This window comes from Pectinophora gossypiella, chromosome 3 (genome assembly GCF_024362695.1).
Source record: "Pectinophora gossypiella chromosome 3, ilPecGoss1.1, whole genome shotgun sequence".
In the NCBI taxonomy this organism is placed as follows: Eukaryota; Metazoa; Arthropoda; class Insecta; order Lepidoptera; family Gelechiidae; genus Pectinophora; species Pectinophora gossypiella.
In genome coordinates this window covers 4,481,753-4,508,367 of record NC_065406.1, presented here as the reverse complement: position 1 = coordinate 4,508,367, position 26,615 = coordinate 4,481,753, and the positions used below count along the sequence as shown (strand labels likewise).

General features: G+C 37.7%; 1 protein-coding gene across 1 annotated transcript; it reads left to right on the top strand.

Annotated features, from left to right (window-relative positions):
* Nucleotides 1-1,797: 1,797 nt before the first annotated feature.
* On the top strand, nucleotides 1,798-18,978 carry LOC126380885 (protein obstructor-E-like). The gene is made up of 5 exons (XM_050030468.1): nucleotides 1,798-1,922; nucleotides 13,575-13,769; nucleotides 17,225-17,428; nucleotides 18,135-18,348; nucleotides 18,854-18,978. The coding sequence occupies exons 1-5, from the start codon at nucleotides 1,880-1,882 to the stop codon at nucleotides 18,912-18,914; spliced, it is 717 nt and encodes a 238-aa protein (XP_049886425.1). The 5' UTR covers nucleotides 1,798-1,879; the 3' UTR covers nucleotides 18,915-18,978.
* The last annotated feature ends 7,637 nt before the right edge of the window (nucleotides 18,979-26,615 follow it).

Genomic DNA, 26,615 nt, shown 5'->3' with positions numbered 1-26,615 from the left:
TAACATCTTTTTTGGCGTGATTTATTGTAGGTTTCCGCAGTTGGCATCAAGAATTTGGCTGGACGAAACTCTAACAATACCAACTTACATCGTATACTTACATAGATCTCGGGTCTCTAATCGCATCTCGGGCTCTAACCCACTGAATTCAACCAAGAGTTTGATGAAAAGATATTGATATCATGTGGTTCAATTATATGATCGTCGTCTTGCGTATTTTGTACGTTATTATTTGCACTGTATTTATATCTGCCTCCTGGAATGAAAGAGTTCTTGAGATTAAAATCGAATACTAGTAAATTAACATTGCTACACTTTCTTCCTTCTTCCTATCTCGTGGTCACGTTTCAGAAAACATATGCCCTTGAAATATTTTGTCATACTTCCTAGCACACACTTGTCTATAGATGTAATTATATAATACATAACGTAGTTATAGAAAATTTTGATACCACAGGTAGATACATATCTAAAATAGGCCACTATATCCATACTAATTATTATAAATGGGAAAGTATGTGTGAGTGTCTGTCTGTTTGTTTATCAGCCTTTCACGGTAAAACAGAGCGGCGAATTGACGTGATTTTTTTAAGTGAATATAGTTGATGGGATAGAGAGTGACATAGGCTATATTTTGTCTCTTTCTATCTCGCAACTTCCCTAAAATAGGGGGTGGAAGTTTGTATGGAGCATTTCGCAATTTTCAAAGTAGAAAGCTAAAAATTGGTATGTGGAATATTTGTGACTAAAAAAAATCATTGTCTGGTGGAAATCTGCCCCCTACCCCTTTAAAGAGGGGGTGAAACTTTATATGAGATTTTTCACAGTTTTCAAAGTAGGAAGCTAAATTTTGGTAGATTAGGAAAGGGGAACCGTGTTACCCCAAATTTAACGAGAGTGAAGCCGCGGGGAAAAAGCTAGTTTTATATAAGTGTAAGTCACTGTAATCCTGTGTATCACCGAATTGCTTTTCAACGAGTTGCACCTATCAGTTATTAATTTTTCTTCCGTGCAATTATTTTCACTCTCATATTTCGCTCGACCATTATAGACGGCGACACGGCTCATCAGCTATCTTGTTGGTCTAACAGAAACCACGGTGACGCGTGGATACTTAGTTCATCTTTAGATGGATGTACCTCTGACCAGCCCGATTGGGGATATAATCGCCAGCTTGTGTTATTTCATATATCACAGCGAGGTGTCTTTCGATCAATTGTGACTGTATGCACCGCCTTGCTGACGTAAATAAGCAGTCGTTACATGAGCCATATCAGCCATATCAGGGGCCTTTGGAGGTAACCCTGACACCAGGGGTGATGAGGTTGGTACCACACCTCACAACCCACACGATAAAAGAAGATTAATCTTTCGAACGCCGGAACGCGGATCTCGACCAGACACAATGTAAAATCTATTGTCTGGTATCTCGGCATATGAGAGGTTAAGGTATAATGTAAAATGTCTGTCTTAAAACCTCTGTTCAAGAACTAATTGTTTTAAAAAGGCTATACGAATCGTAAAACAACTGCCAACATCACAAAGCGAGACATTTTGCATAAATTGGAAAGGCCGCACCCCACGATCGACCCAAATTTATCCACAAGAATTTTGATTCTCGTTTACCTAACGATACCTCATTATAGGGCTAAAGTAACCACAAATTGTTATTTTTTAAATAATTAATTTGTTATAATAGAATTTATTAAATTCACGCTTGTCTTCGTACCGGTTTGAGGTGCGCGTGAGCAGGTCAGGTGAAGAAAAGGCGCGCGCAACGCCTGTAGCAGTCAGTCTCGCCAGGGTCGTCAGAGGGGTCGGACCACAATCTAGTCATTTAATTTTTTAATATTTTAAATTTCGCAATCGAAAGGTCATCATGAAAGTGTTCATCGCATTGACGGCAATCACCGCGCTTGCGAGTAAGTATCTTTACAAAGAACATAATATAACTATATATAAGTATTTAATGGTAAATAGTGATATCATGTGTATAGAATAATAAAGCTTGTTTTATCTAAGAACTGTAATCAAATAATACTGTATGCAAGTGAAGTTTTTCTAAAACTCAGTGAACGTGGTACAAAAGACATCAACGCGAGCTGAATCAGAAATGTGTTTTTTTTTTTAATAATTATAAAATTTCTTAAACATTTTCAAATTAATAAAGTTAAGGGTTCATCATTTAAACTCAAAGAGCAAATTGAATTATTAAGGAAATATTATTGACCGTGGACATTTATGAACACATAATGTACCTATATCGTCCGAATAACAATTAATAGAATGAAGCATTACAATTCTTATATTGTTTCTTATCTCAGTAGAAGAAAAGAAAGGAAGCAAGGTAGTTAGAGAATGGGGGGCCGTAGCCCAGCAGTGGGATCTTGAAGGCTAGATTAGATCAGATTCAATCTCAATACAATTAGTTAGACAAATTTATTTATAAAGTTTTACCACACGACGTAGGAAAATGAACAATATGTTCCATAAAAAACATAATTGAAAGTAACAAAATTTACATTTCCAACTATTTTATACAACATTTGTACGCGCCAGCGTAGGTTTATAATAGTCATTGCATACGAAACGCTTACTGTTTTTCTTTACATACAGATGATAATGTATGCAAGACGTTCACTTTGAGGTCTATTCCCAGGAGAGGTCCTCCGTTAGGTCTACTTATACAAATAAACGCATATTGAATACATAATTACCATTCTGTATACATATTTATATATTTATCGTTATTTATTGATATTTTATGCACACTAATCTGTTGGATTAGAAGATTGGAAGTTTCCACGGCCCCCAGCCGCTTTAAACGGCCACATTGGAGCAATCGATCTAAAAAATCATTTACCGTTTGTTTTGTTGCAATGTGCACTTACTTTTATAAACGCCAATCTCAAATTGTTTTATTGCTGGGGGTTTACCCCAGACAATTTCTCAATATCATGATACAACAAAATAACTTTCTTACATAAATACAGGCATATATGGACACTTTTAAGGCAAGTGGTTGCTCAGATAAGAGGCCTCAATGCTCCCCATTTGTTCAGCTAAGTAGTTAACGCTATATGGGAAACCCACAAGAAGTGGCCTATAATCGTAGACCGATTGCTCTTTTAAAATCCAAAGCCATGGTTTAACAATTGTGTGAATTGTGTCTGGAACTCTCGGCCTTACGAGGATATCTCCCTAGGACACCATAGTTGCGCCAAATTATTCGGGATTCGGTTGCTAATAACAAATTAGTAGCGCAACCGTGGTAAATCCCATGATATCTGTACGAATTTATTCGTAAATAATTAGGTAGGTACTTTTAAAGTACGTCAAACTTCGCAAGAGAAGATCGAGTCAAAAAAAACTTAAGTCAAACTCGCTCCAAACTCATACCCTTCTACGCAGTAATTTATCCTGTGGCAAAAATCACCAGAAGACAGTTTGTACCTTCTTTTAGTAGCAAACGACAAGTCACATGTTTCTGGCCAAGTAGTTAATGCCATCTGCGGAAAATCTACAATAAACCACGTCAAAAAAAAGAAAAAACAAGTCGCATGCAAACCATCTGTAATGCATTTTAAAAGTAATCACGTAAAATAGCAAAATAAATTCTAAATACTCACTTTCTACTATAAAACAAACCGATTTCTCTTTTAAAAAAAAACAAACAAATTTCTATTAAGTACTCGTAACTCACGATATCTTTTATTTTCAAACAAGTCGCCTTTTGAAAATAACAATGAAAATGTTACGCTTTCAAACACAACTGGCTTCATCGTCGAATGATTTTACTGAAATTCGACATTGACATTCACTCAGTTTAACTTTAAAATGCGTAACAAAAAACTATTATCACTCTAAATAACGTATTTCTACATCTATTTTGACATCGCTAGTATTTTACATTTACGCAAAATAACGAAATAGAGTTGCAACTAATCATGATTAAATATTTTCTATTTTGTGACATTGTACAGAAAGCTCGGTGAGGTGTGGGTGCTTAGGTCATCTTGCGATGGATGTACCTCTGACTATCCCATTGTGATATATAGTTTGTTTATTACAAACAATTGCAGAGAACATTTTTATTACAGTGAAACCTGGTTAAGTGAGACATCAAGGGACCTGCAATGTCGTTTCACTTATAGAGGTATTCCACTTACCCAGTGTCTCAGATATCCAGGTATAAATAAATATCTGTCTCATTTACAGAGGGTTCCATTAATAGAGGTGAGAATACAGGTTATTTCAGTTATACAGGTGCGATCATTAAATAAAATAACGTGTTATGTATTTTTTCAAATAAACATCTGTATGATAGTAAAGCGAAACTAAAAATGAAGGTAATTGAAGCTCAAACTTGTACTTACGTACTTGGAATTACGTGTGGAATTTGTGGGTAGAATAAGAATGAGTAAACAAACAATGTTATCTCAGTTACAGAGGTTTATGGATATAAAATTTACTCGCTGTCTCAGTTATAGAGGTAACTATGATGATAAATCGAAAGAACGAATCCCACATATAGAGGCTTACCTCATCCCACTAACAGAGGTAATTCAGTGCCAAAGTGTTGGGACCTCAGCATGAGTTCCAGTTATGGAGGTTTCTCACTTATCCAGGTCCCACTTAACCAAGTTTCACTGTATTACATTAAAAAGTTTTACCGTGCACTGCAGATTCGTCGATTATCATAGGTAACAGACACAATTATAGCAATGACAAAAAGTTAGTTAGTTAGTTAGTTAAAGTTGTAAGCTTATGTTATGTGATATTGTAGTAGATACCAACTAATGTACTTAACTGTAATCTAAATGTTTTTGATAACATCAATGATACATATTCATATTAAAGAACTGTACCGCTATTCGAAACCTAATAATATTATGAGAGTGGCAACACTGTTTCTTCCCTGATTAGTCGATGGCACTATACCTGTCCTTTTCTAGCATCGTCTATCTCTGTCATGCCCCCTACTCCACCAGGCAGGCACTTGGGGGTTTCAAGTGCTCCGTAAAATCATTGGCAATTTGTTCTTCGAACTGAGCGGTCGTGGTAAGTTATACAAGTATTATACTTACAGCTATCAATATTTTTAAAATTTAACGGTTCTTGCCGTTCGTTATTACAATCGTAGAAATACCTGTCCTGACATATTATTTCAACAACATGGACGAGTTCGTAAACCCGGAACCAACCACCTCACAAGCGGGTACGAAAAGGCAGGCTTCTCCCATGCCGAGAGAAGTCAATAAACGACCCCGCGTTAGCGATACAGAGGTTATAAACAATTTGGTTGAACAGGTCAGTAATATTCAAAACTGTTTGCAAGGCCTAATATATAGAAACACACTGACTCACAACACTCATCCACCCGAAGATCTAACCCCTTGTGAAGGCAATGAAGATGTTCTATCTCTTCACGGCAGCGAGGAACTATTCTGCGAGGGGGAAACTGATGTAGAACCCGGGATATGTACATTATCTACCCAAAACCTTTCCCACAACAGCAACCCTTCCGTGGAATACGAATTTTCTTTCGATGTCAACACTACAGTGAAAGAACCGGACACGCCAAAAACAGAGCCAGCGCGGCTGGAACGTTTAAAATCCATTCAACATTTTGACTCACCGGATTGGGCTGACGTCCGCTACTCTGACACTCAAAAACGCTATTGTTCGGTACCGGGTTTTAGCAATTTAGAATGCAATGACGAATTAAAACCCTACGATAGATATAATCACCTATCATTGACCGAAAAAGGCTTTGCCGCTATTACACACGGGTTAGTTAAACAACAAGAAGCTGTCGAATGTGGCTTCCGCGACTTGATAACTTGGATAAAATCTTCAGACGTAATTGAGGTAAACTCGTTAGAAAACAAAATCAAGGAAATTTTTTCCAATAATTATCAAAAAATATCTAATGACTTATTGCAAATGGCATGCGGACATCGCGCCGATCTTATTCAACAACGCCGTGACGCAATTTTGAGATACGTAAAAGATAAGTACACAAGAGCGAGTTTTCGTAAAATACCCCCCTTACGGGTTCTTGCGAGGTTTTATTCAACGCGGAAAATTTTACCGCAACTGTAGACAAAAATGGAGGTATGAATAAAATATTTTGGCCTCTGAAATCACAAAATGCCAAAAATACCACAGTTTCGTCTCGACAAAGACAGCCTGCGCAAGGTTATTGTGAATACCCTAATTCTACCTTACCAGGTAGTACCCGTCATTTGGCGCCAGCGCACGGTATGCCTGCATTCCCATTCCCATTTGCTCCTGCGCAAGGAGCTGTACCTATGTATAATCAACCAATGATGCCGGTGTTCAACCGTTTACCCGCGCAGGGTAACTTTCGACCTCGGGCTCCAAGGCCCACCGAAAATAATACTACCACGAGACAGACAAGATCCCAACCTCGCCGAGGCAGAGGGAGACGTAACTACTGACTCACTGTTTCAAGCCGGTCGCCTAAAACATTATTATCGAGCCTGGGAAGCCCTAGGGGCTCCGGCACCAATTATGAAAATAATCCATACCGGCTACCGAATTCCATTTCAATCAAAACCTCCACTCTATCTACCAAATCCTGCTTGCACAGGCACAGGAGTTCCTTTCTCATACGAGATGGAATCCCAAATTCTAACCTTAAAACGAATGGAGGTTCTAGAATCAACCCATTTGTCGCCAAGCTTTCTGTCATCCCTCTTTCTCCGGCAAAAGAAAGATGGCTCACATCGTCCCATCTTCAACCTGCGGAGGTTGAACAAATTTGTTTATGTAAGCAAATTCAAATTAATAAACCAAAAGAAGGTTGCAAATTTTTTACAACCAAACGACTGGGTCGCGAAGGTGGACCTATCCAACGCGTATTTTCACATACCAGTGGCACGCAGCCATCGGCGATTTTTAAGGCTCCTTTTCAAAGGCGAAATCCTGCAAATGACTTGCCTTCCATTTGGATTGGCCACAGCGCCGAAAATATTTGCGACATTTACAAACTGGATTGGGCAAAAACTCCGGGAGAGAGGTATACGCATCCTAATATATCTCGACGACTTTCTCCTGGCCCATCAAGACCAAGCAACGCTAAAAAGTCACTTAAATCACGTGGTCGAAGTATTAAATTCATTAGGGTGGCAAATAAACTTCAAAAAATCGGTCCTGACGCCACAAACGGAGATTCAGTTCCTAGGTATTGTTTGGGATCCATTTCGCAACCTGATACAGCTGCCAACAGAAAAACTCTCCAACATCAAAGAGAGATTATCCCGGGCACTGTGCAAGAAAAGCTTGTGCCTAAAAGAAGCGCAGAGCCTTTCAGGCATTCTAAACTTCTCAAGTATAGTAGTTCCGCACGGGCGGCTACACTTTCGCAACCTGTTATCGTTCACCAACCGATTACTGAAGGCACACCCGGGAACGCAGTACTCGCTACCCCAAGAAGTCCTTACCGAGCTACACTGGTGGATGAAATTTCACGCGACGGGTTCCCCATTACATACCCCGGCAGTAAGTCACTATCTCGTAACCGATGCCTCAGATCTCGGTTGGGGTGCTCGACTAAACAACATGCAGCTGAAAGGGACCTGGAGCCCACAAGAGAAGCGTCTCCATTCCAACCAAAAAGAGATGACTGCAATCCTGAAAGCACTAACGAGTCAAGGTCACCTGGTCGCGGGATCTACCATTTCTGTTCAATCAGACAACAGAACAATCCTGGCATACCTCAGGAACGAAGGGGGAACGAAGTCGAAGCCGTTAATGGCACTGACTTACGAGATTTTCCATCTTCTCCAAATGTTCAAAATTCGACTAAGCCTTCATCACATACCAGGCAAATACAATGTGGAAGCAGACGAGCTTTCACGGGGTCCGACTCGTGCGGAATGGCATCTCCTCCCGACGCTAACAGAGAGGATTTTCAAAAAATGGGGAATTCCCGAGATAGATCTTTTCGCCTCGAATCGGGCACATGTCGTTCCCCAGTACACCTCACTCGATGTTACAGACAGACAAGCTGTGTTCGTAGACGCATTCTCGCGGGAATGGAATTTCAATCAGGCCTGGATTTTTCCTCCACCGTACTTAATCCCCAGAGTCCTAGCGCACATGAACCAGTCGAAGGGCCTGTACTTGCTAGTGGTACCCCGATGGGACAAAGCTTTTTGGCGGCCGGACATCAAGAGACGGGCTATAGCAGCCCCATATACAATACAGGATCTCAAGACGGTGTTAATCGACACTGCCACTCATCGCCCACCTCCAAAGGTACACGAGCTGGAGCTGGAGATTTGGAAATGTGGGGGTGGGATAAAGCCCTAAACGACTGGACTCCAGATCAGTTAACTCTGCTGCAGCACAGCTGGCGTGACTCGACTAAACAGTCCTACAGAGCAGCCTGGCGACGGTGGCGTCTCTGGGCCACAAAAAATAAGGTACAATGTAACTCCCCTTCTGGCCCTGACCTAGCTAAGTTCCTTGCTGATCTCCATCTAAATAGTAGTTTTTCATATAGTACAATAGTTTTTCACAAGTCAGTCGTTTCAACTCTAAGCAGCCCTCATATCCGAACTCTCGGTTCTCATCCACTTGTGACGCGCATTTTAAAATCCATATCCGTCCTGAAACCTAAACCAGTTAAGGCACCCATTTGGGACGTCGATCAACTATCTTCATGGTTATGTAACAGCTTTACTCATAATATTAACTATTTCGAGTGCTCTCGCAGAACAGCTTGTATATTATTATTATGTTCAGGGCGGAGGGTTCATGATCTTACCCTCCTTTCTATAGACCCTAACCATTTTACTCTTTCCAACAATAACGTGATATTCTGGCCCTTATACGGTTCAAAAACTGATAGATATGACTGCAGACAATCGGGCTGGCGGCTTTTATCTAATCCTGAGAATGATGCTCTGAATCCAGTTTTCTGGGTAAAATTACTTATTGAACTCTCCAGAGATAGAAGGGATATTTGCAAAATTCAGAACCTATTTTTAACTGTTCGAGGTACACCGAAAGCAGCTTCTCGCACTGTTATTGCGAATTGGATAAAGTCCTTGTTACAAGACGCGGGAATACATGCATCAGCGGGGAGTATGAGGCCAGCCGTGGCTTCAAAACATTGGGCCCTAAACTTCCCTATCGACGACATTTTAAGCAGAGGGAACTGGAAATCTCAGAACACATTTATAAGATTCTACCGACGAGAAATTAGACCCCACAGTGAAACTCGTACGACTTCTAGTTTATTTCAACCAATCTAATATTGAATTGCTTAGTACTTCACTTAATTTTACTGTTTGTGATTTGATCAAATTGATTATAGAACGTTTATATTTTTACTTTGTAATTATTTATTAAAAGAAAATATTATTATGTTTTACTGTTAAAAATTATTATGACGCTATTCTTATTCACGATAATTACCTAATAGAGTCCTAATTGCAAAATAAATTAATTCACTAATGCATGTGTATATATATATAAATATGTTGGCATTTACATGGGAAATAATAAATAAAAAACATGGAATCAAACTCGTTTATTATTGAATAACACATAACTTCCACTTCAGTTCATGTCCAAGTGTATTACCAAGAATATATTACCATCTTACCATCCAAGTATATTGTACCTGTCACACAATTATTTACCACAATAAACATCCTAGATATTAAACACATACTTCACTTGGTCAAATATGTAAATACAGCGCACACATAATTTTAAAAATATTTCACTTATTTCATTATAATGCAGTCACCAAAATATGTAATCACTATGCTTTGTCTTCACAATTCACACGGTTAACCAATGGTCAACAAACTAATAAATAATTATTACGTCTTTCAGGACGTAATACCGTTGATATCAAATGTCACATGGCAATTTCTCCACCAGGCGATAACAGACAGCTCTCATAATATTATTAGGTTTCGAATAGCGGTACAGTTCTTTAATAGCAGCGTTTTACCATCAAATAAAACGCATATTAAATAACTTACCCTATTCGAAACCTAAAGTTTCTCACCTGCCTGGTGTAAAAGCTAAAACAGCTTTTAACAAAAAGTTATTTCATAGGAATATTTTATGAATCGCAATGATTTTACGGAGCACTTGAAACCCCCAAGTGCCTGCCTGGTGGAGTAGGGGGCATGACAGAGATAGACGATGCTAGAAAAGGACAGGTATAGTGCCATCGACTAATCAGGGAAGAAACAGTGTTGCCACTCTCATAATATTATTAGGTTTCGAATAGGGTAAGTTATTTAATATGCGTTTTATTTGATGGTAAAACGCTGCTATTAAATAACCTAATAACGAGACGCGATATTATTATACAATTTGCAAAGACCTACGACTAATGAGTATTTTATTACCTACTCATAAAATAATAATGTAAATTACAATTATTTTGTAATTTCCGTGCAATTTGTAAGTGTACAAAATGCGGTTAAACATGCGGTTTACTGGTTGCTAAAAACATTCTACTACTTCAATTTACGATTATAATAAAGAAATTAATAATAGTGCATGCAAACACTTTAGTATTAGCATCTAATATTATTAAATTAATTAGGCCAGTACTTAAAAGAAATTGCAAAACAATAAGTTGATTTAAATCGGTTTTTAATTGGTAATCAAAATACGTCTATAAAGTACGTAACAAGTTTTCAGTTATTAATGGGCTATTAAAATTAAACTGAGTTTTAATTACTTACCTGGCCATATTAAAGTGAGTGAGAAAGTTCAATAGTCAGTAAAATGAAAAAAAAAAGTTATTGCCTCTGCGGAAAATCTACGATAAGTAACGTCAATTTTTTTTTTACAAATTTACAGCGCTTTCGATTGGGAAGAATTCTGATGGGACTTCAGCTTTGCATCTACTTTTACAGTTTCAGTTATTGCCACCCATTGTCACTTATATACATATATAACCTCACGTCTGTAATCCCTAATGGGGTGGGGAGAGCCACTAGTAATCAAAAAGGTACCTACATACATACTACTACTACTAAAAAAGTTAAGTCCTCCTCACCTTTACCTACCCCAATTGGTATACAGTCATGAGCTTATGTTATTTTGTAAAAGTCATCGTAAATGTTATAGTATAGAACCCACTAAGATAGGTTGCTATGTTGAAAGACCTTCACTATCGAGTATAATTTTATGATTGGACCAGTTCTTTACTCATATAGATGACACTGCTTATTCTTTAACGAAAGCCTTCAGCCATTGTCTTCGACGCCTACAATTTAATCTGCAGTATAATAAGGCTTAAGTAAGTAGGATGTCAAGGTCACCTATGTCTATTGTTAGTAAAGATGAACAAATTGACTTTATTTATTATTAAAATTCATTAAAAGCTGTCTTATTTGACCCTTTATCTTATAAAGAATACGTAGAATAACATAAGTACATAAAATAACATTAGTAAGCAACTGATGTATGTGTATATTTTAATGTTGTAAATGTTTATGTGTGTCGTAGGTTTTACCTAAATAAACTTTTTTATTATTTTATGTCTTTTTCATATCTCGGGCCTATGGAGGATTATTATTATTATAAAAGTTGAGCAAAACTTTTTTGTAATAATAAGTCTTTCACTCAAAGTTTCTCACTAGTTTATTTTTTCTTAACATGTGATTTTCAAGAATTATAGGTAATTGTCTGAACAATTTCGGAATGTAGGTAGCGCAAAGCAACAAATTCCTTAACCAGTCGAGTGATAAGTTTGCTTCAAGTACATAGCATACATTTGCACTAAGAAACTGGTTACCAGAGTTGTTGTCAACCATGCCTGTGATGTACCTACGAGTATACCTACGAACCAAATGTCAAGCGTATAGGACGTATCTTTCTTAAATTTACATAGGAGTATAATTTTGGGTAGCACATCTCTACATAGGGTCTACCAAAAATAACAAATCGATGGACATTTTTTCCACTCATGTCATCTATGTTTAATAATCTGTGCTCCTAGTTCTTTATTTGAATTTATCGATTTGATGGCTCTTTTGGAATAGCCCCGTCCTCTGGACACGAAATAATAAACAAAATTTTAAATCAATTTTAATGCAGTCGTACCTATGCGTAGAATAAACTTCTTTAACATTCAATCACCAAATTGCCGGGTCAATCCGCGACCTCTAATGCATCAGCGAACGATGCACCCATGTCGTAAGTAGCGCCACTTTCACTTCTTCGAGTGTTGCGTCATAGTGTTGCGACTGTTGCGAGACGACGACTTGACTCGCACTAACTGACTCGCTGACTCGCTCCATCCCGCGTGTACGTGTTCATTGAATAATAAGTGGATAGATCACAATGTTACAATGCTGTTGCTGACTCGTAATCATGCGATTGATACGCGAATTAAGAGCTGGGCATAAAGGAAAGTACGGGTTAAGGGGATAGGAAAAGTCTGTAGATATTTTCAGGTACTTATTTGGGGAAAAATATGTTCCTGAATTCATTGTAGACTTAAAAGCTCGTCAATAAAATCACAGATAATGCTCTTTCATCTTCCAAAATCAACAATATCTATAAAATAAAGTGCAGGTTATTTGAATAAAGTTTAAGTTGTAAAACAGGATATAGAAAATGTAGACGCGTAGGTACAGGCATTCAATTAGTAAAAATGACAAGTTGAAATCGTATTGGGTATAAAATATAGTGATTCACTTAACGACCTTATCGACAGTGAATATTATCGTGCCAATTATCAAAAATTCTAATATAAGTACAACCTTGACACTTGCTAATGAAATCTAAATTTCAAATTCTGGTAAAGTTCGTAAAGCAAATGTCACGTGTTAAACGAGTTAGCGATCAACTTTAGCCAATTAAATATTGCCAAAGAACGGACGTAAGAACATTACATTACCTATATTGCTGGCTTTAAGTTATATAACAATATGGTGTTATATAACAGTTTGCCATCGGTTACAGATCACAGAAAAAATCGGCCCGCTTAACCGGCTTTCACCGAATCTAACCGGTCCAGTATTTTTGGTGTGAAACTGGTTTTGTGGATGTATTGCTAAAGTTTTCCTGGAAATAATCGTTTATTATTTCATCACAACGCTATGATTGGTGATGGTAACCAAAAACGATGTATTTTGTACTAATCAGTAGCCAGCGCTTCTGTATGATAATCGGAAGCGAATGGTAATTAGGTATTAGCTGCCGTAGAATTTCGAAAAATAGTATATGAGCCCATTGCCTATAGTAAAAACAAATTGTGATTCCTTAGCCAATAATGCCAATATTTGCAACATCGCAAATACCTGCTGGTCGAATCTTCTGTATAAGTGACTCCTACATTATTATTTGTAGAGTTGCTTAGCTAAAAATTTACTTACTTAGTAAAAAAAAAATTTTGATACCTAAAAATGGTATATCTAGGTGAATTTCCCGTGACACTTCCAACCTTCTCAATTTTAAGCAGACTCACTCCAATCTTCAAGCGTTGAGGTTGTGACACCTACCCACCTTATATCTAATCGTTATATCGTTATAACTAAACAATAATTCTCTCTCTTTCACAGGCGCCCAATTTAAATGCCCGGCGAAGGATGGCCAGTATGAAGACGACAGACAATGCGACAAGTTCTACGAATGTGTCGACGGTATTGCCACCACCAAGCTGTGCCCTGACGGGCTAGTGTTCGACCCTACCATCAGGAAGATCAACAAGTGTGACCAGCCCTTCAACGTAGACTGCGGTGACAGGACTGAGCTGCGTAAGTAACTTTTTTCTTAACCGACTTCAAAAAAGAAGGAGGTAATTGTCTTAGTCATTGTCTTCAACCTACAAGAGTGACAAGTAACCAAAAAATATTCGAATCAACCGCGAAAAACAGTGCCTGAACATCGATTCTTAATAAAAAAAAATTTTTTAGGCAACTTAGCTCATAGATGGTTAGCAACTCCTTCACAATTTTCAAGTTTTAGTCACTTAATGAGGGACTTTCCAGGCTGCGTTCCCCATAAAAATGTAGATGGCGCTGTTGAGGTTTAACGTGATAATTACCTATTTTCTCATTGGTTGGGGTACATAATTAATGACATTTGGATCAGATACGTATACTATTATGTTGCTACCTACTTATATAACTTCTTTTTATTTTGATCAGAATAATAATGGGTGGAAGATAGTTGTGTGCTTAGGCGTAATAAGAAGGGTCATCATTTATACCCAAAAAAAAGATGCACATGTCTGTCATCCATAAAAGTAGAAAGTTCAACGAAAACAAGCACTTTTTCACGCACAAGCGCTTTACAGCGCCATCTATATTATTTTTGGGGAACGTAGCCTGGAAAGTCCCCCATTCACGCTACTCTGCGGGTTACCTTTCCCATGCGTCGAATTATGCAACAGATTGCGTGTCAGAACGTAATCTCTTAGCAACTAACCGCGCCCGGGTTCTGGCACGCTATGCAAAGTTGGTCGACTACTCGGTTGACCAGTCGATCGACTTACTCTTGCTGTGGTGTGAACAGGAAGATTGAGAAAATTAGGTACTTGTTACTACGGTTGCTTGTGATTTTAAATAAAGTAGTTCAATGAGTGAACCACGTTTAATAATGATTTGATTTAGTTCTTTAAAAACTAGCTAACGTCTTCTTCTTCTTATCGTGTGAGTTGTGAGGTGGAATACCAACGTCATCAACCCTGATATCAGGATTATTATTCAGCCGCCAAAAGCCCCTGACGTGACTCAAGTAACGACTACGTATCAGTAAGTAGTAACCGGGACCAACGGCTTAACGCGCCTTCCGAAGCACGGATCACCTTACTTCTGGACAATCAGGTGATCAACCTGCAATGTCCAAGCTAGGGATCACAAAGAGATTATTGTGATTTGCCCCACCGGGATTCGAACCCGAGAAATGAATTTCCGGAGGTATGTGACCTAACCTGTATTGGACTGGTTTTCCCTTCGCGGGTTGGAAGGTCAGACACGCAGTCGCTTCTGTAAAAAACCGGACCTGTCAAATCTTCAGGTTAGGTAAGCGGACCCTGGGAAAAACGGGATAATGGTAGGAGATAATATAAAAGATAATGAGACCAAAGCTATTAAAAAAACTTTATTTATTGAAATATCTATGACCTAAATAACAATGTCGTTAATTTGCAAATGCGTGTGTTTAACATAGTAGGTAATTAGAGCAAATTTTATGCATTTTTAGAGGTCGTGTGTGTTGTTTATAAAGTGAAGGTATCCTGTTTACCTTTGACCGTTTAGGTCACACACCGGTGACTTTCTAGGCCAACCAGTGGCTATAGACTAGCATATATATACTACATGCACTCATAGGTATATAATACGTGTCAATCAATATGATTCAATACGAGCGTTGGACTCACGATCCGGAGGCCCCGGGTTCGAATCCCGGTGGGGAGATATCACAAAAATCACTTTGTAATCCTTAGTTTGTTTAGGATATTACAGGCTGATCACCTGATTTCCGAAAGTAAGATGATCCGTGCTTCGGAAGGCACGTTAAGCCGTTGGTCCCGGTTACTATTTAATGACGTAAGTGAGTAATCGTTACATGAGCCATGTCAGGGGCCTTTGGCGGCTCAATCATAACCCTGAAACCAGGGTTGATGAGGTTGGTATTCCACCTCACAACCCATAGGATAAGAAAAAGAATCAATATGATACCCTGAATAGAGACACGACAATTTTTTTGTGGTTGAAAGGTAACAAATGCTGTTGTTTTCCTGTTAGCTTTGCAAGAAAGCTTTTGACATTTTTGCAGGATTTTAATGATAATGCCTTAAAGTAAATAATGGCGAACTTTGTTTTGAAAAGTTATAAAACCACGGTAAAACCACTGCGTGTCTCCTTGACACGTAGGTCAGCTGGAAGAAATCTCTTTCTTAGAGATAAGCTTACCTGTACTGTCTGTTTTCTATCGTTTGTTCTACTGTGTAAAAATAAATAAAAATCATAAAAATAATAATCATAATCATAATAAAAATAAAATGAAAATTTGTGTTAGAGTGTTAAAATATTAGATTTTAATTGTTTAATAGCTATAATGATTCGTACAAGTAGAAACTGATATTCTAATAAGATTGATCTAAATTACCTTTTTTTTAAGATTTTAATTAAGATTGATATATAAATAAGGGAATTGGGTTTCGATGCCTGACCCGATATGACGGCCCACGGAAGTTAAACACAGAGCTGTTAATAAACTGCAATTAAATACTTACTTACAGAAGCTTCTATTCAAATTTTACGCAATTTATGCAGAGGTGAGGCATACTTAGACGACAAATCGCTTAGGAATTTCGAACACAAGAATGCAACTTTACAGTCGTGACTCGATTATTTATGAGCTTAAAATATACAAGAATATACTAACGCTCTTTTTCCTTTTTTATTTTAAAAAATACCCATATTTATGGCTGAGACATATCCAATCAGGTTTTAAATGATAACGTATTATTCGGACGTGAAAGGGATTCGTCCAAGGCGAACGGATGGCGTTAAAAATAGCTTCACTTTCGATTTATTCTTGTTGATACCAGAACTAATCGAGTTCCTGCATGGACCTGTGATAATTGTCACTTCCTAGAATGACCGTTACTGCCTATAGTTTCAAGGTCCGTATTTCTATATGATCTACTTTTACGTACTTTACGTAAAAGTTGTTGGTCCCGGCAACTAGCTACATACTAAGTACGTACGTCCTACCTCTGCATCCTACGTACGATAAGGTGCAAAAGTCCAATCAGTTTCTTGCAAAGTAACAAATTAACTGGTTGCACTTCAGACCTCCTGGTTACATGTCGTTTCTGTAATAGACCAAAAACACCTACAAAAACATAAATATAATTATGACAACTAATGGTTCATAATTTCACCACTGTTTACAAATACTTCGCTGGGCTCAGTGACTGAACTTTTGCACTTTGATTGTATGTCCTAACTAAAACACCTTAAACCCGCACCGGATCAGCGTGATTGATTGAGGAGCCTGTGCCCAGCTGTGGGATGTATTTGCTTATCGTATGAGGGTCAAATTGGAGCCCATAGTCCCACTGCTGGGCACACGCCTCTCTTCAATCAACCGAAGGGGTATGGAACATACATGAAGTATTATTCATTATATTTTTGATCATAGGTATCATAAAAGCGACTGTATATATCTAACTATGTTTTCCTTCTTCTTGCTACAGAGCCCCCGAAGCCAACCCAGCAGTGCCCTCGCCGCAACGGTTTCTTCGCGCACCCTGACGCGTCTGTCTGCAACATATTCTACAATTGCATTGAAGGAGATGCCATCGAAGTCAAGTGTACCGCTGGCCTTCACTTCGACGAGTACTCCGGCACCTGCGTGTGGCCTGACGCGGCTGGCAGACAGGGATGCAACGCTCAGGAGAGTAAGTATCCACTATAATAGTCTGTGTATTGATAAAAATACGAACCGTAGATAACATGGCTGACTTTGATAACTGACGTTTCTGTAATTTTTTGCTAAAGCGATTTGTGCCTTATTGACAACTGTAAAACGTGCAAATTAGTTTAGCTAAAAATTGCAGATACGTCAGTTTGTGACATCAGCGACGATAAAGCGCGTCATACAAAAATACGACGAAAACTTGACGCTAACTTAGCTACACATTCATACGCAGCAGTTCATATCTAGATTTAATACATTCTTCCAAAATGACGCATTTAACGTCAAATAATATACATAACAATAATCGATATGTACAACGACATATAAATTACTTCAATTCGAAATTCGAATCGGCAGAGACGATCAGATAAATCTTATAACTCGTGCATTATTAGATAGAATGAAAAGACATGCACAATCAAATGACAGGCAATCATCGTAAATTCCAATATTTTCAAAAATAATGTTATAAGGATTTATAAATAGATATACGAATATTTATTTTCTAAAAAAGTACACAGCCCGCACACAATCCCATGGAACTAACAATAATCGAATCAAATCAAATCAAATATACTTTATTGCACAGAACTACATTTAAACAATCAGACATTAACACATGAATACAGTACAATTTGGGCGGCCTTATTGCAATAATCCATTAATAATCCATTTTCCCCTTACAGAGAAAACCAAGGACGGTTTCGAATGCCCCAAGGAGCAGATGGTAGACGCTCAGGGCCAGGCCGTAGCTCACCCCAAGTTCCCCCACCCGACTGACTGCCAGCGTTTCTACGTGTGCCTCAACGGAGTCGAGCCCAGAGACCTCGGCTGCACTGTCGGAGAAGTCTACAACGAGGAGTCCCAGAAGTGTGACGCCCCTGAGAACGTGCGCGGATGGTTAGTATTGTTCACGCTTTTGACTTAAACTGTCCGAATCTGTTGCTGAAGCAAATTTCGAGATTCAAATTTGAATTCAGTTTTTTTACCGAGGAATTGGTTTTGTGGAGTATTTATTGTCTTACGAATTTGGTTCTTTATGAAAAATAAACATTGACTTAGTTATTTATTTAAATAAAGAACACAATAAATATAATGCATACCACAAAATCCGATTTAAAAAAAATTGTGTACTTTCTATTCTGATTTTATATGGTAAAAGAAGGGGGAGGCCTTTGCCCAGCAGTGGGACACTAACTAGGCTACAGAAAAAAAAATATGGGTAAACAGTTCACTTATCAATCTTCAGGCGGTTCATCATTTTAGGACTACATGGTTTTATGCTAGGCTAAAATAGTAGGACTTTCTCGAGCAGTAGAGATGCATTTTTTGTTATAAATCGTTAAATAATGTTTTTTCCTAATATCTTCTATCCATCTTGATGTACTTCTTTTTTTATTTTCAGCGAGGACTGGTACAAGGACTCGGAGGACGCCGCGCCGCCAGCACCCAAATCGAGGAACTAAGCCTCTAGTGATACGTACTTTAGTTACGCCTAAGACTTGATTAGTTAATATAAGTTAAACAATATTGTGTGCCGTTTGATTTTTTACCCCTGTATAATGTGAAAAAATAAAAAAATATTACATGCTCCACTCGGAGGTCCGTGTTGATCTATGGCTCCACCACAACACTAGACCAAAAACAACACTAAGAATAACGATATAAAGAAAGCCAAAATAAAAACCGACCATTTTATTTAAATATTGAAATCACATCGAAACAATTATTTACAAAATAAAATCTTTTTGCAAAAATATTTTTTAAAGTGAATGATAATATTACATAAAACAGGCTGAAAACGTCAAAAAAAAACTTTGATAGCCTTTAACTAATAAAAATAATTTATATACTTCTCGAATTTAATGGCGTTTAGATTTTTTTAGAGACATCAGCCAGTATGTAGCAACATTTCCGACATTAATACTTTTTAGTTAATTTAATAAAATAATAATAAGATATTAAATCTCCTTGATATACCAAACTCTTTTTCTTTATTCTCATTCGTTATACGCAAAGAGCGCCAGTTATAAGGAACCAACTTTTAAAAAGATTTACCTCGTTTGGCATTCACTGACTTGGCCGCATAAATTGCAAGCATTATCGCTCAGTATTAAAATATATTTAACAGAGTACTTTGATGTCAAATCATTTAAACGCTGAAAGAAGGCGTTTCAGTTTTCATTACACCTATTATTCTCACTTATAAATTAATATGTAAGTGTGTCAAACACGACTTTCAAAAGTACATTCTCCTTCTGAATAGATAGAGCTATACATATATAGAGATAGACATTTTATTTGATATCAATAATGATTAACGAAGTAGCTCATGAAAATCCGGACACAGATTAATAGGTATAGATGTTCGTTGGCGGAATTCACTAATATTAGTCTAAAGTATTTTAGTAAATAGATTGCATACGTTGTCGATTTGGATTATCTGTAATGACTATGTATATGTGAAATAAATAAATAATACATTTAAGTAGATATTGAGTAATTAATAAGTATTTGTCTGTGTAATAAATTGTGGGCTCACAGAACGAGTTCCAAAAGCACATTTTTCATGGTAGGCCTTTAAGGGCTGATCAGTTGATCACCCTGTCACCATACGATTCATTACAAACGCCACCTATGCGCGCGATGAGCGCTGAAGATAGCGCCATACTTGTTTCCAAGTTTTGGGGCGATACTATTTAGTTTGCCACCGACACGATATCATATCAATAGAGACTCATTACAAATTCGGGCTACGTTTATAGTTCGCCCTACCCGATTTAGCGCGAATGTTTACGTAACTAAGTAATTTTAGTTAGAACAGAATCGATCGGCCTAATGACTTATACATCACTATGCCAATGAACATCACAACATTGGCTTCTGTGCTTTTAGTAATTGTAAAAATTTGTCTATAAGTATTGAAATATTATCACTAAACATTCTGTTTTATAGTAAGTAGGTAGATACGTACAACATAGAGTAAAATCTAAAAACTTCACGCGATTTATTTGATGGGGTGTATATGAATGCTTCCCACAACTGGGCACAGACAGTGCTTTAACAATCGTAGTTTCATATAAACTTCAGCGTCCCACTCTAGAACGTTCCCGGCAGAGTAAAATGCATTGAGCTTAAAACATTAAATTCGTAAGGCCGAATGTCGTTTTAAAATCCAAACCACATTGTTTCTGTTTCTGTTACTAACATAATATGGACTAGTTTCCAAAATAAATATTTGGAATTTGATTTTAACTATTTTGTCTGGAAATCTCGGCCTTAGGAGGTTAACATAATATAAACCGTATACTTAAGTGAATGGATATTGTAAGCGACGCTGTAGAAGAGTGACAGACAGATATCGTACATATATGTAAATGTAACCTTTTATGTTCCCAACAGCCTTATGTCGACCTTTCGCCTAGTGCAGTGAATCTAATATGTCCCGGAACTGGTAAAGTTACGACCTAGGTGGCCAAAATTAATATAGAAATTCAATGTTTTTTTTGCATACATCTACTTAATCGCAAATCTAAATAAAAAATAAAATCATTTATTAGTGTTAGCAAACTCTACAATAAAACGTAAATATTAGTAACATACCCAGTTTTAATCAGTAAATGTTAAGTAAGTAGCTCAAATATCACTCTTATTACGGAAACCAAATATTATTACTACAAATTATAATAAGAAATATTAATACAAAAGAATACAACAAATAGTCTTTTTGTTTTCGCTTCTCTCGACAATAATCGTCTTCACTTGTTTTTTCTTTCCTCGAAGTCGCAGACGGAACACCCGCCAAAACGTTTTTCTCTTAAAAAGTGACGTGACGTTCCTTTTTTGAAATTGCCAACACGGCCATTCTGCAAAGCGCATGCCCTCAGGCGCTGCTCAAATAACTGTAACATAAAATCATTCAAAGATTAATTAATTATCATTCCGTTCGGCCAATCGTGACATAATTTTCCGATCATATTTAAGATTCTATCTGATCTACGTCCCTGTAGTTTTAAGCGTCTTTACATTTTCTTCACTCCTTTCTGTTCCTTTTGGCATAGGTAACATTCTGAATGATTGGTTTAGGCAATTTACCTTTAGACTTAGGTAAACCCGTACCAATTATTTTTTGTTTGGTAACCATGAGTGGAGTGTTGGTGTTTGTGTGAGTGTGAGTGTGATATATACCATTCTCTACTCATGCAATACCAAATCAGTCTTGTTCCTTTAGACTTAGGCAACATACTGATTGATTGGTTTTGGCAATTTACCTTTAGGCTTAGGTAAACCCGTACCAATTTTTGTTTGGTAACCATGAGTGGAGTGTTGGTGTTTGTGTGAGTGTGAGTGTGATATATACAATTCTCTACTCATGCAATACCAAATCAGTCTTGTTCCTTTAGTCTTAGGCAACATACTGATTGATTGGTTTAGGCAATTTACCTTTAGGCTTAGGTAACCCTGTACCATTCTCCAGTTTGGTAAACATGAGTGGAATGTTGGTGTACGTGTGAATGTTAACTCATGCACTACCAAATCAGTCTTGTTCCTTTAGACTTAGGCAACATCCCGATTGATTGGTTTAGGCAATTTACCTTTAGACTTAGGTAACCCTGTACCAATCTCCAGTTTGGTAAACATGAGTGTGTGTGTGTGTGTGTGTGTGAGTGTTAACTCATGCACTACCAAATCAGTTTTGTTCCTTTAGACTTAGGCAACATCCCGATTGATTGGTTTAGGCAATTTACCTTTAGACTTAGGTAACCCTGTACCAATCTCCAGTTTGGTAAACATGAGAGTGTGTTGGTGTTTGTGTGAGTGTGAGTGTGATATTTACAATTCTCCACTCATGCAATACCAAATCAGTCTTGTTCCTTTAGACTTAGGCAACATACTGATTGATTGGTTTAGGCAATTTACCTTTAGGCTTAGGTAAACCTGTACCAATCTCGAGTTTGGTAAACATGAGTGTGGATTGCAAACATGTGTATGTGTGTGTGTGTGTGTGTGTGTGTGTGTGTGTGTGTGTGTGTGTGTGTGTGTGTGCGTGCGCGCGTGTGTTTGTGTGTGTGAGATAGCGAGAGAGAGAGAGAGAGAGGTGCGTGTGCGTGCGTCAAGGTACATATAAATATATAGATGAATAATAAAATAAATAAATATTATTAGTAAACAATCACCTATAATTATTATTGCCAACATGAGCTTACAATTGACTCCAGTTGTCTAACCGAAACCAGGGCGTCATGTTTTCCACGACAACTGTTCCTGTGTAGCGTTTGTCTGGACGTTCACAAGTATGTGTCATGGCCCAGGACTTGTATACCCTTATAAGGGCCCTTATATGTAGGCAACAAGTTTTACTCCGGCCGTCATTTGATTGATTTATAATTATTACAAGTACCAAATCACCAATTATGTAAAGTAACCGTACTCGTAGACGTACTCACTGGTTCACGTTTCTATTTTCGGCTGCTCTTCGACTTCCTCTTCTTAATGAGTTCATAACTAGCAGATGAATGCGCTTTCGTTTCGATCGTGATCTGCAATCGATGGTAAACACATCACCATACCTGGTGCTCCCCGCTACCGGTGATTTTCTTCGCGGCAAAGGTAGCGGCGTCCTTGACCTGCTCAGCCCCCTACTTAGAGCGTGAACGGGAAGGCCTCCGCTTCGATCTGGACTTTCGCTCGTCCATTACGGCAATGGATCCGAAACACTTCTGATGTTAGCAAACTCTACAATAAAACGTAAATATTAGTAACATACCCAGTTTTAATCAGTAAATGTTAAGTAAGTAGCTCAAATATCACTCTTATTACGGAAACCAAATATTATTACTACAAATTATAATAAGAAATATTAATACAAAAGAATACAACAAATAGTCTTTTTGTTTTCGCTTCTCTCGACAATAATCGTCTTCACTTGTTTTTTCTTTCCTCGAAGTCGCAGACGGAACACCCGCCAAAACGTTTTTCTCTTAAAAAGTGACGTGACGTTCCTTTTTTGAAATTGCCAACATTAGATAATTCTTTTTTTAATGCAATTTATTTTTATTTTAGATTTGCCGCATATAAAATAAAACTATTTAGCGAGAATTTGATAAATTGAGGGTCAACTACATAATGCCACAAATCCGTGTGCACATTTTTCGCGATTACTTAATTTCCATTTTTTTGCAACAGATAATAAATCATATTCTGTCCTTCTTGTCTTTTTCTTTTTTTTTACAAAAGAGAACTAAGGTATTTTCGATAATTAAAACGTACTGCGGCTGCTCAGGTCGACAACCTCCAGAACCAAATTTTCCTTTCTAACTTTTTATTTTTAAGGTCGCTTAAGTCGATTACCTTGTAAAGCTGGAGACGGCGTGCTTGTTTTTTTATTTTCCTGTAAAGACAGGATTCATTTGGATAGCATTTTAATAAGCCTTTTAAGTCTGTATCAGCCTGAGGTGAACTTAAATTGAAATATAAGAACGGCAGGGTGAGTAAATTCATTGTAAGAGACAATATTAGACTTCTAGTATTAGGGCTAACCGGTGAAGACTTAATTTATCAATACCTCAAGTACTTATTTGAAGAAGCGACGATCGATAACTATTTTAAAGTAAGTGTGGGGGTTCTGTTATGGGGTAATCTATATTTCTTGATAATTCATGTCTGACTAAATTTTTGCAAGTTGATATTGAAGTTTATTTTCTGTGGGTGCATGTAGTAGTAATAGGATTGTTCATTCATGTTTTATGCCATTCATGAGGAATGGTGACCAACACCAGGCATATTTTGCCTAGTTTTTGTTTGTTTCCTACTTCGATCATAATATACATATATCGAAGGTTTTCTATGTATAATTGTAACTAAGTGATACCTACACGTTTCATATGTAACCCGGGGTTATCTATGTTTAGCTTTCTTGTTACTTAGAATATTATATCACTACTATGTACTATATAAGCTGTTGATTACCTGAACTATTAATAAATATCCAACAGATTGCAGAAACATCATCATTCTAACGTTTGTATCATATTTCATGGGGTCCGGATTTATTTATATACTAGCCTGTATTCTGGGTTAGGCTTCCGCTCTTTCACGCCATCATTTTCGGTTCTGTGCAAGTCTCATCCACTGCTATCCGGCATACCTCACACCTAAACTATAAAAATTTGGCAGGTCTGATTTCTTAAAAAGCGGCTGCCATTTAGACTGCTAACTCAATTACATTTACGAATACATTTTCTTGGGCATTATGGGTTTCCTCATGTCATTTTTTTTTGTGATAATCAGGTTGTAATCCAAATATGAATTCAAAAACATATTCGATAACTCAACAGCTAGCAGCATCAAGAAGAGGAAATCCATATATAAGTTTAGGGCTAGTCGAGTCAGCCACTAAGTTTCATAATGCGACAGTCATATGTTTGAAGAATCCTAGTTTTGAAATCAGCCCACAGACTGCACTATTCATTGGGTAGGTGTATGTGTCATGGGCTGACAGAGTTCAACATTATGTTTCGTCAGATCGACAGGCGGAGTGAAAGGATGTCTGTCGATTCAATTTATAATACGCTCAAATCGTGCTCTCGGAGTGTGCTGATCACGAAGAGACGGTTTGTCATACAGAGTTGAGCCCTAACCTTCCCCTTACCCTTTTTAGTCAACCAGACTTTATGAATTAAAAACCTCCCTCGATCATCCTCTCCCTAGCATTATCCCGTTTCTCACAGAGTCCGCTTACCTAACCTGAAGATTTGACAGCTCCGGTTTTTTACAAAAGCGACTGCCTGTCTGACCTTCCAACCCGCGAAGGGAAAACCAGCCCAATACAGATTAGGTCACACACCTCCGAAAATGCATTTCTGGAATGTGGGTTTCCTCATGATGTTTTCCTTCACCGCTTAGCAGGTTATAATCATTTTATGATCCAAACGTGAATTCTAAAACAAATTCGACAATCATTGGTTTAGGCCTGTGCTGGATTCGAACCTGCGACCTCAAAGTGAGAGGCAAGCGTTCTACCAACTGGGCTACCACGGCTCCCTCCCTCCCTCAATAGAAGTTTTAAATACCTACTCGTAATTAGGTCGAAGCAGTCGGTGCCTTGTTGTAGATTTGGCTCAATATCCCAGGAAGAGGAAATGAGTGAAAACCAGCGCTGGATGGAGCCATAGCATGGCTCCATCACAGCACAAGCTGAGCCATTTCCTTTTGCCCGTATTCGTAATATTCATAATTACCTAGTTCTTATATAAAAATGTAAACTCTTACTGGCAATTAATGTATTTTATTCTTATTCAAATGGCATTAACTACCGGACAAATGGGGAACGAGCGACTCTCACCCGGTACAAAATTTGAGACATCAGGCCTAAGGGTGCCCATTTAGAGATGATTATATTTGAAATAATTAATCAATACTGGGCGTATACATAGCGGTAAGTTGTGCTGAATGAGGGAAATCGTGGAACATGCCAGCGGGGTCAGTCGGAGTGCTGAAGAAAACGAAAGCAGAGGAATTTTATAAAATTATACACGATCACTCCATGGAGGCTGTGTCATTAGGCACAAACACTATACCATTGCATTTTAGGGCAATATTTTGGACATTACGCCACTACGTTCACGCCACCATGTCTGAATTTGAACGAAAGAAAGAAAACATTAGGTATTGTACCTAATATGGTAAGTCCTCATATGTTATGAAGTCACTTCCTACCTCAAAGTAGGTACAACATAAATACTTTGTTAACTTCGAAAAAATACAATTCTCAAAAATTGCATAATGAAATGGCAATAAAAACACCGCACTTATCACTTGATGTATGGTATAGGCATCAGGAAGTAAATACCTACCAAGATTTTTGAAAGTAGTATTAATATCTTACCTCATATGTTCATATGCGTAATAACTTGAAACTGTTTTCAAAAATGCCGTAAGTCGTGCGAACAGATTGCAATTGAATGCAGAAAATATGTAAGACAAGTCTACAAAACCAGCCCTAAAAAGTAGCATGGAGAATGCTACACCGACAAGAGCGTGGCTCTTAAATTAGTGATGATGAAGTCTGCAAAACAATAGGTACTTTGGTTTTTGGGTCCTGTATTATATGTAATTATGAGATAAATCGTTCAGATGTCAATTACACATTTCTTTTCCGCGAAATG

What these genes read in the sequence shown, in the direction of transcription:
- LOC126380885 (XM_050030468.1), top strand. Translation starts at nt 1,880, where the DNA reads ATGAAAGTGTTCATCGCATTGACGGCAATCACCGCGCTTGCGA. An exon ending in GGCAATCACCGCGCTTGCGA is followed by an intron (nt 1,923 to 13,574) that starts GTAAGTATCTTT and finishes TCTCTTTCACAG; the next exon opens with GCGCCCAATTTAAATGCCCG. An exon ending in CCTGAGAACGTGCGCGGATG is followed by an intron (nt 18,349 to 18,853) that starts GTTAGTATTGTT and finishes TTTTATTTTCAG; the next exon opens with CGAGGACTGGTACAAGGACT.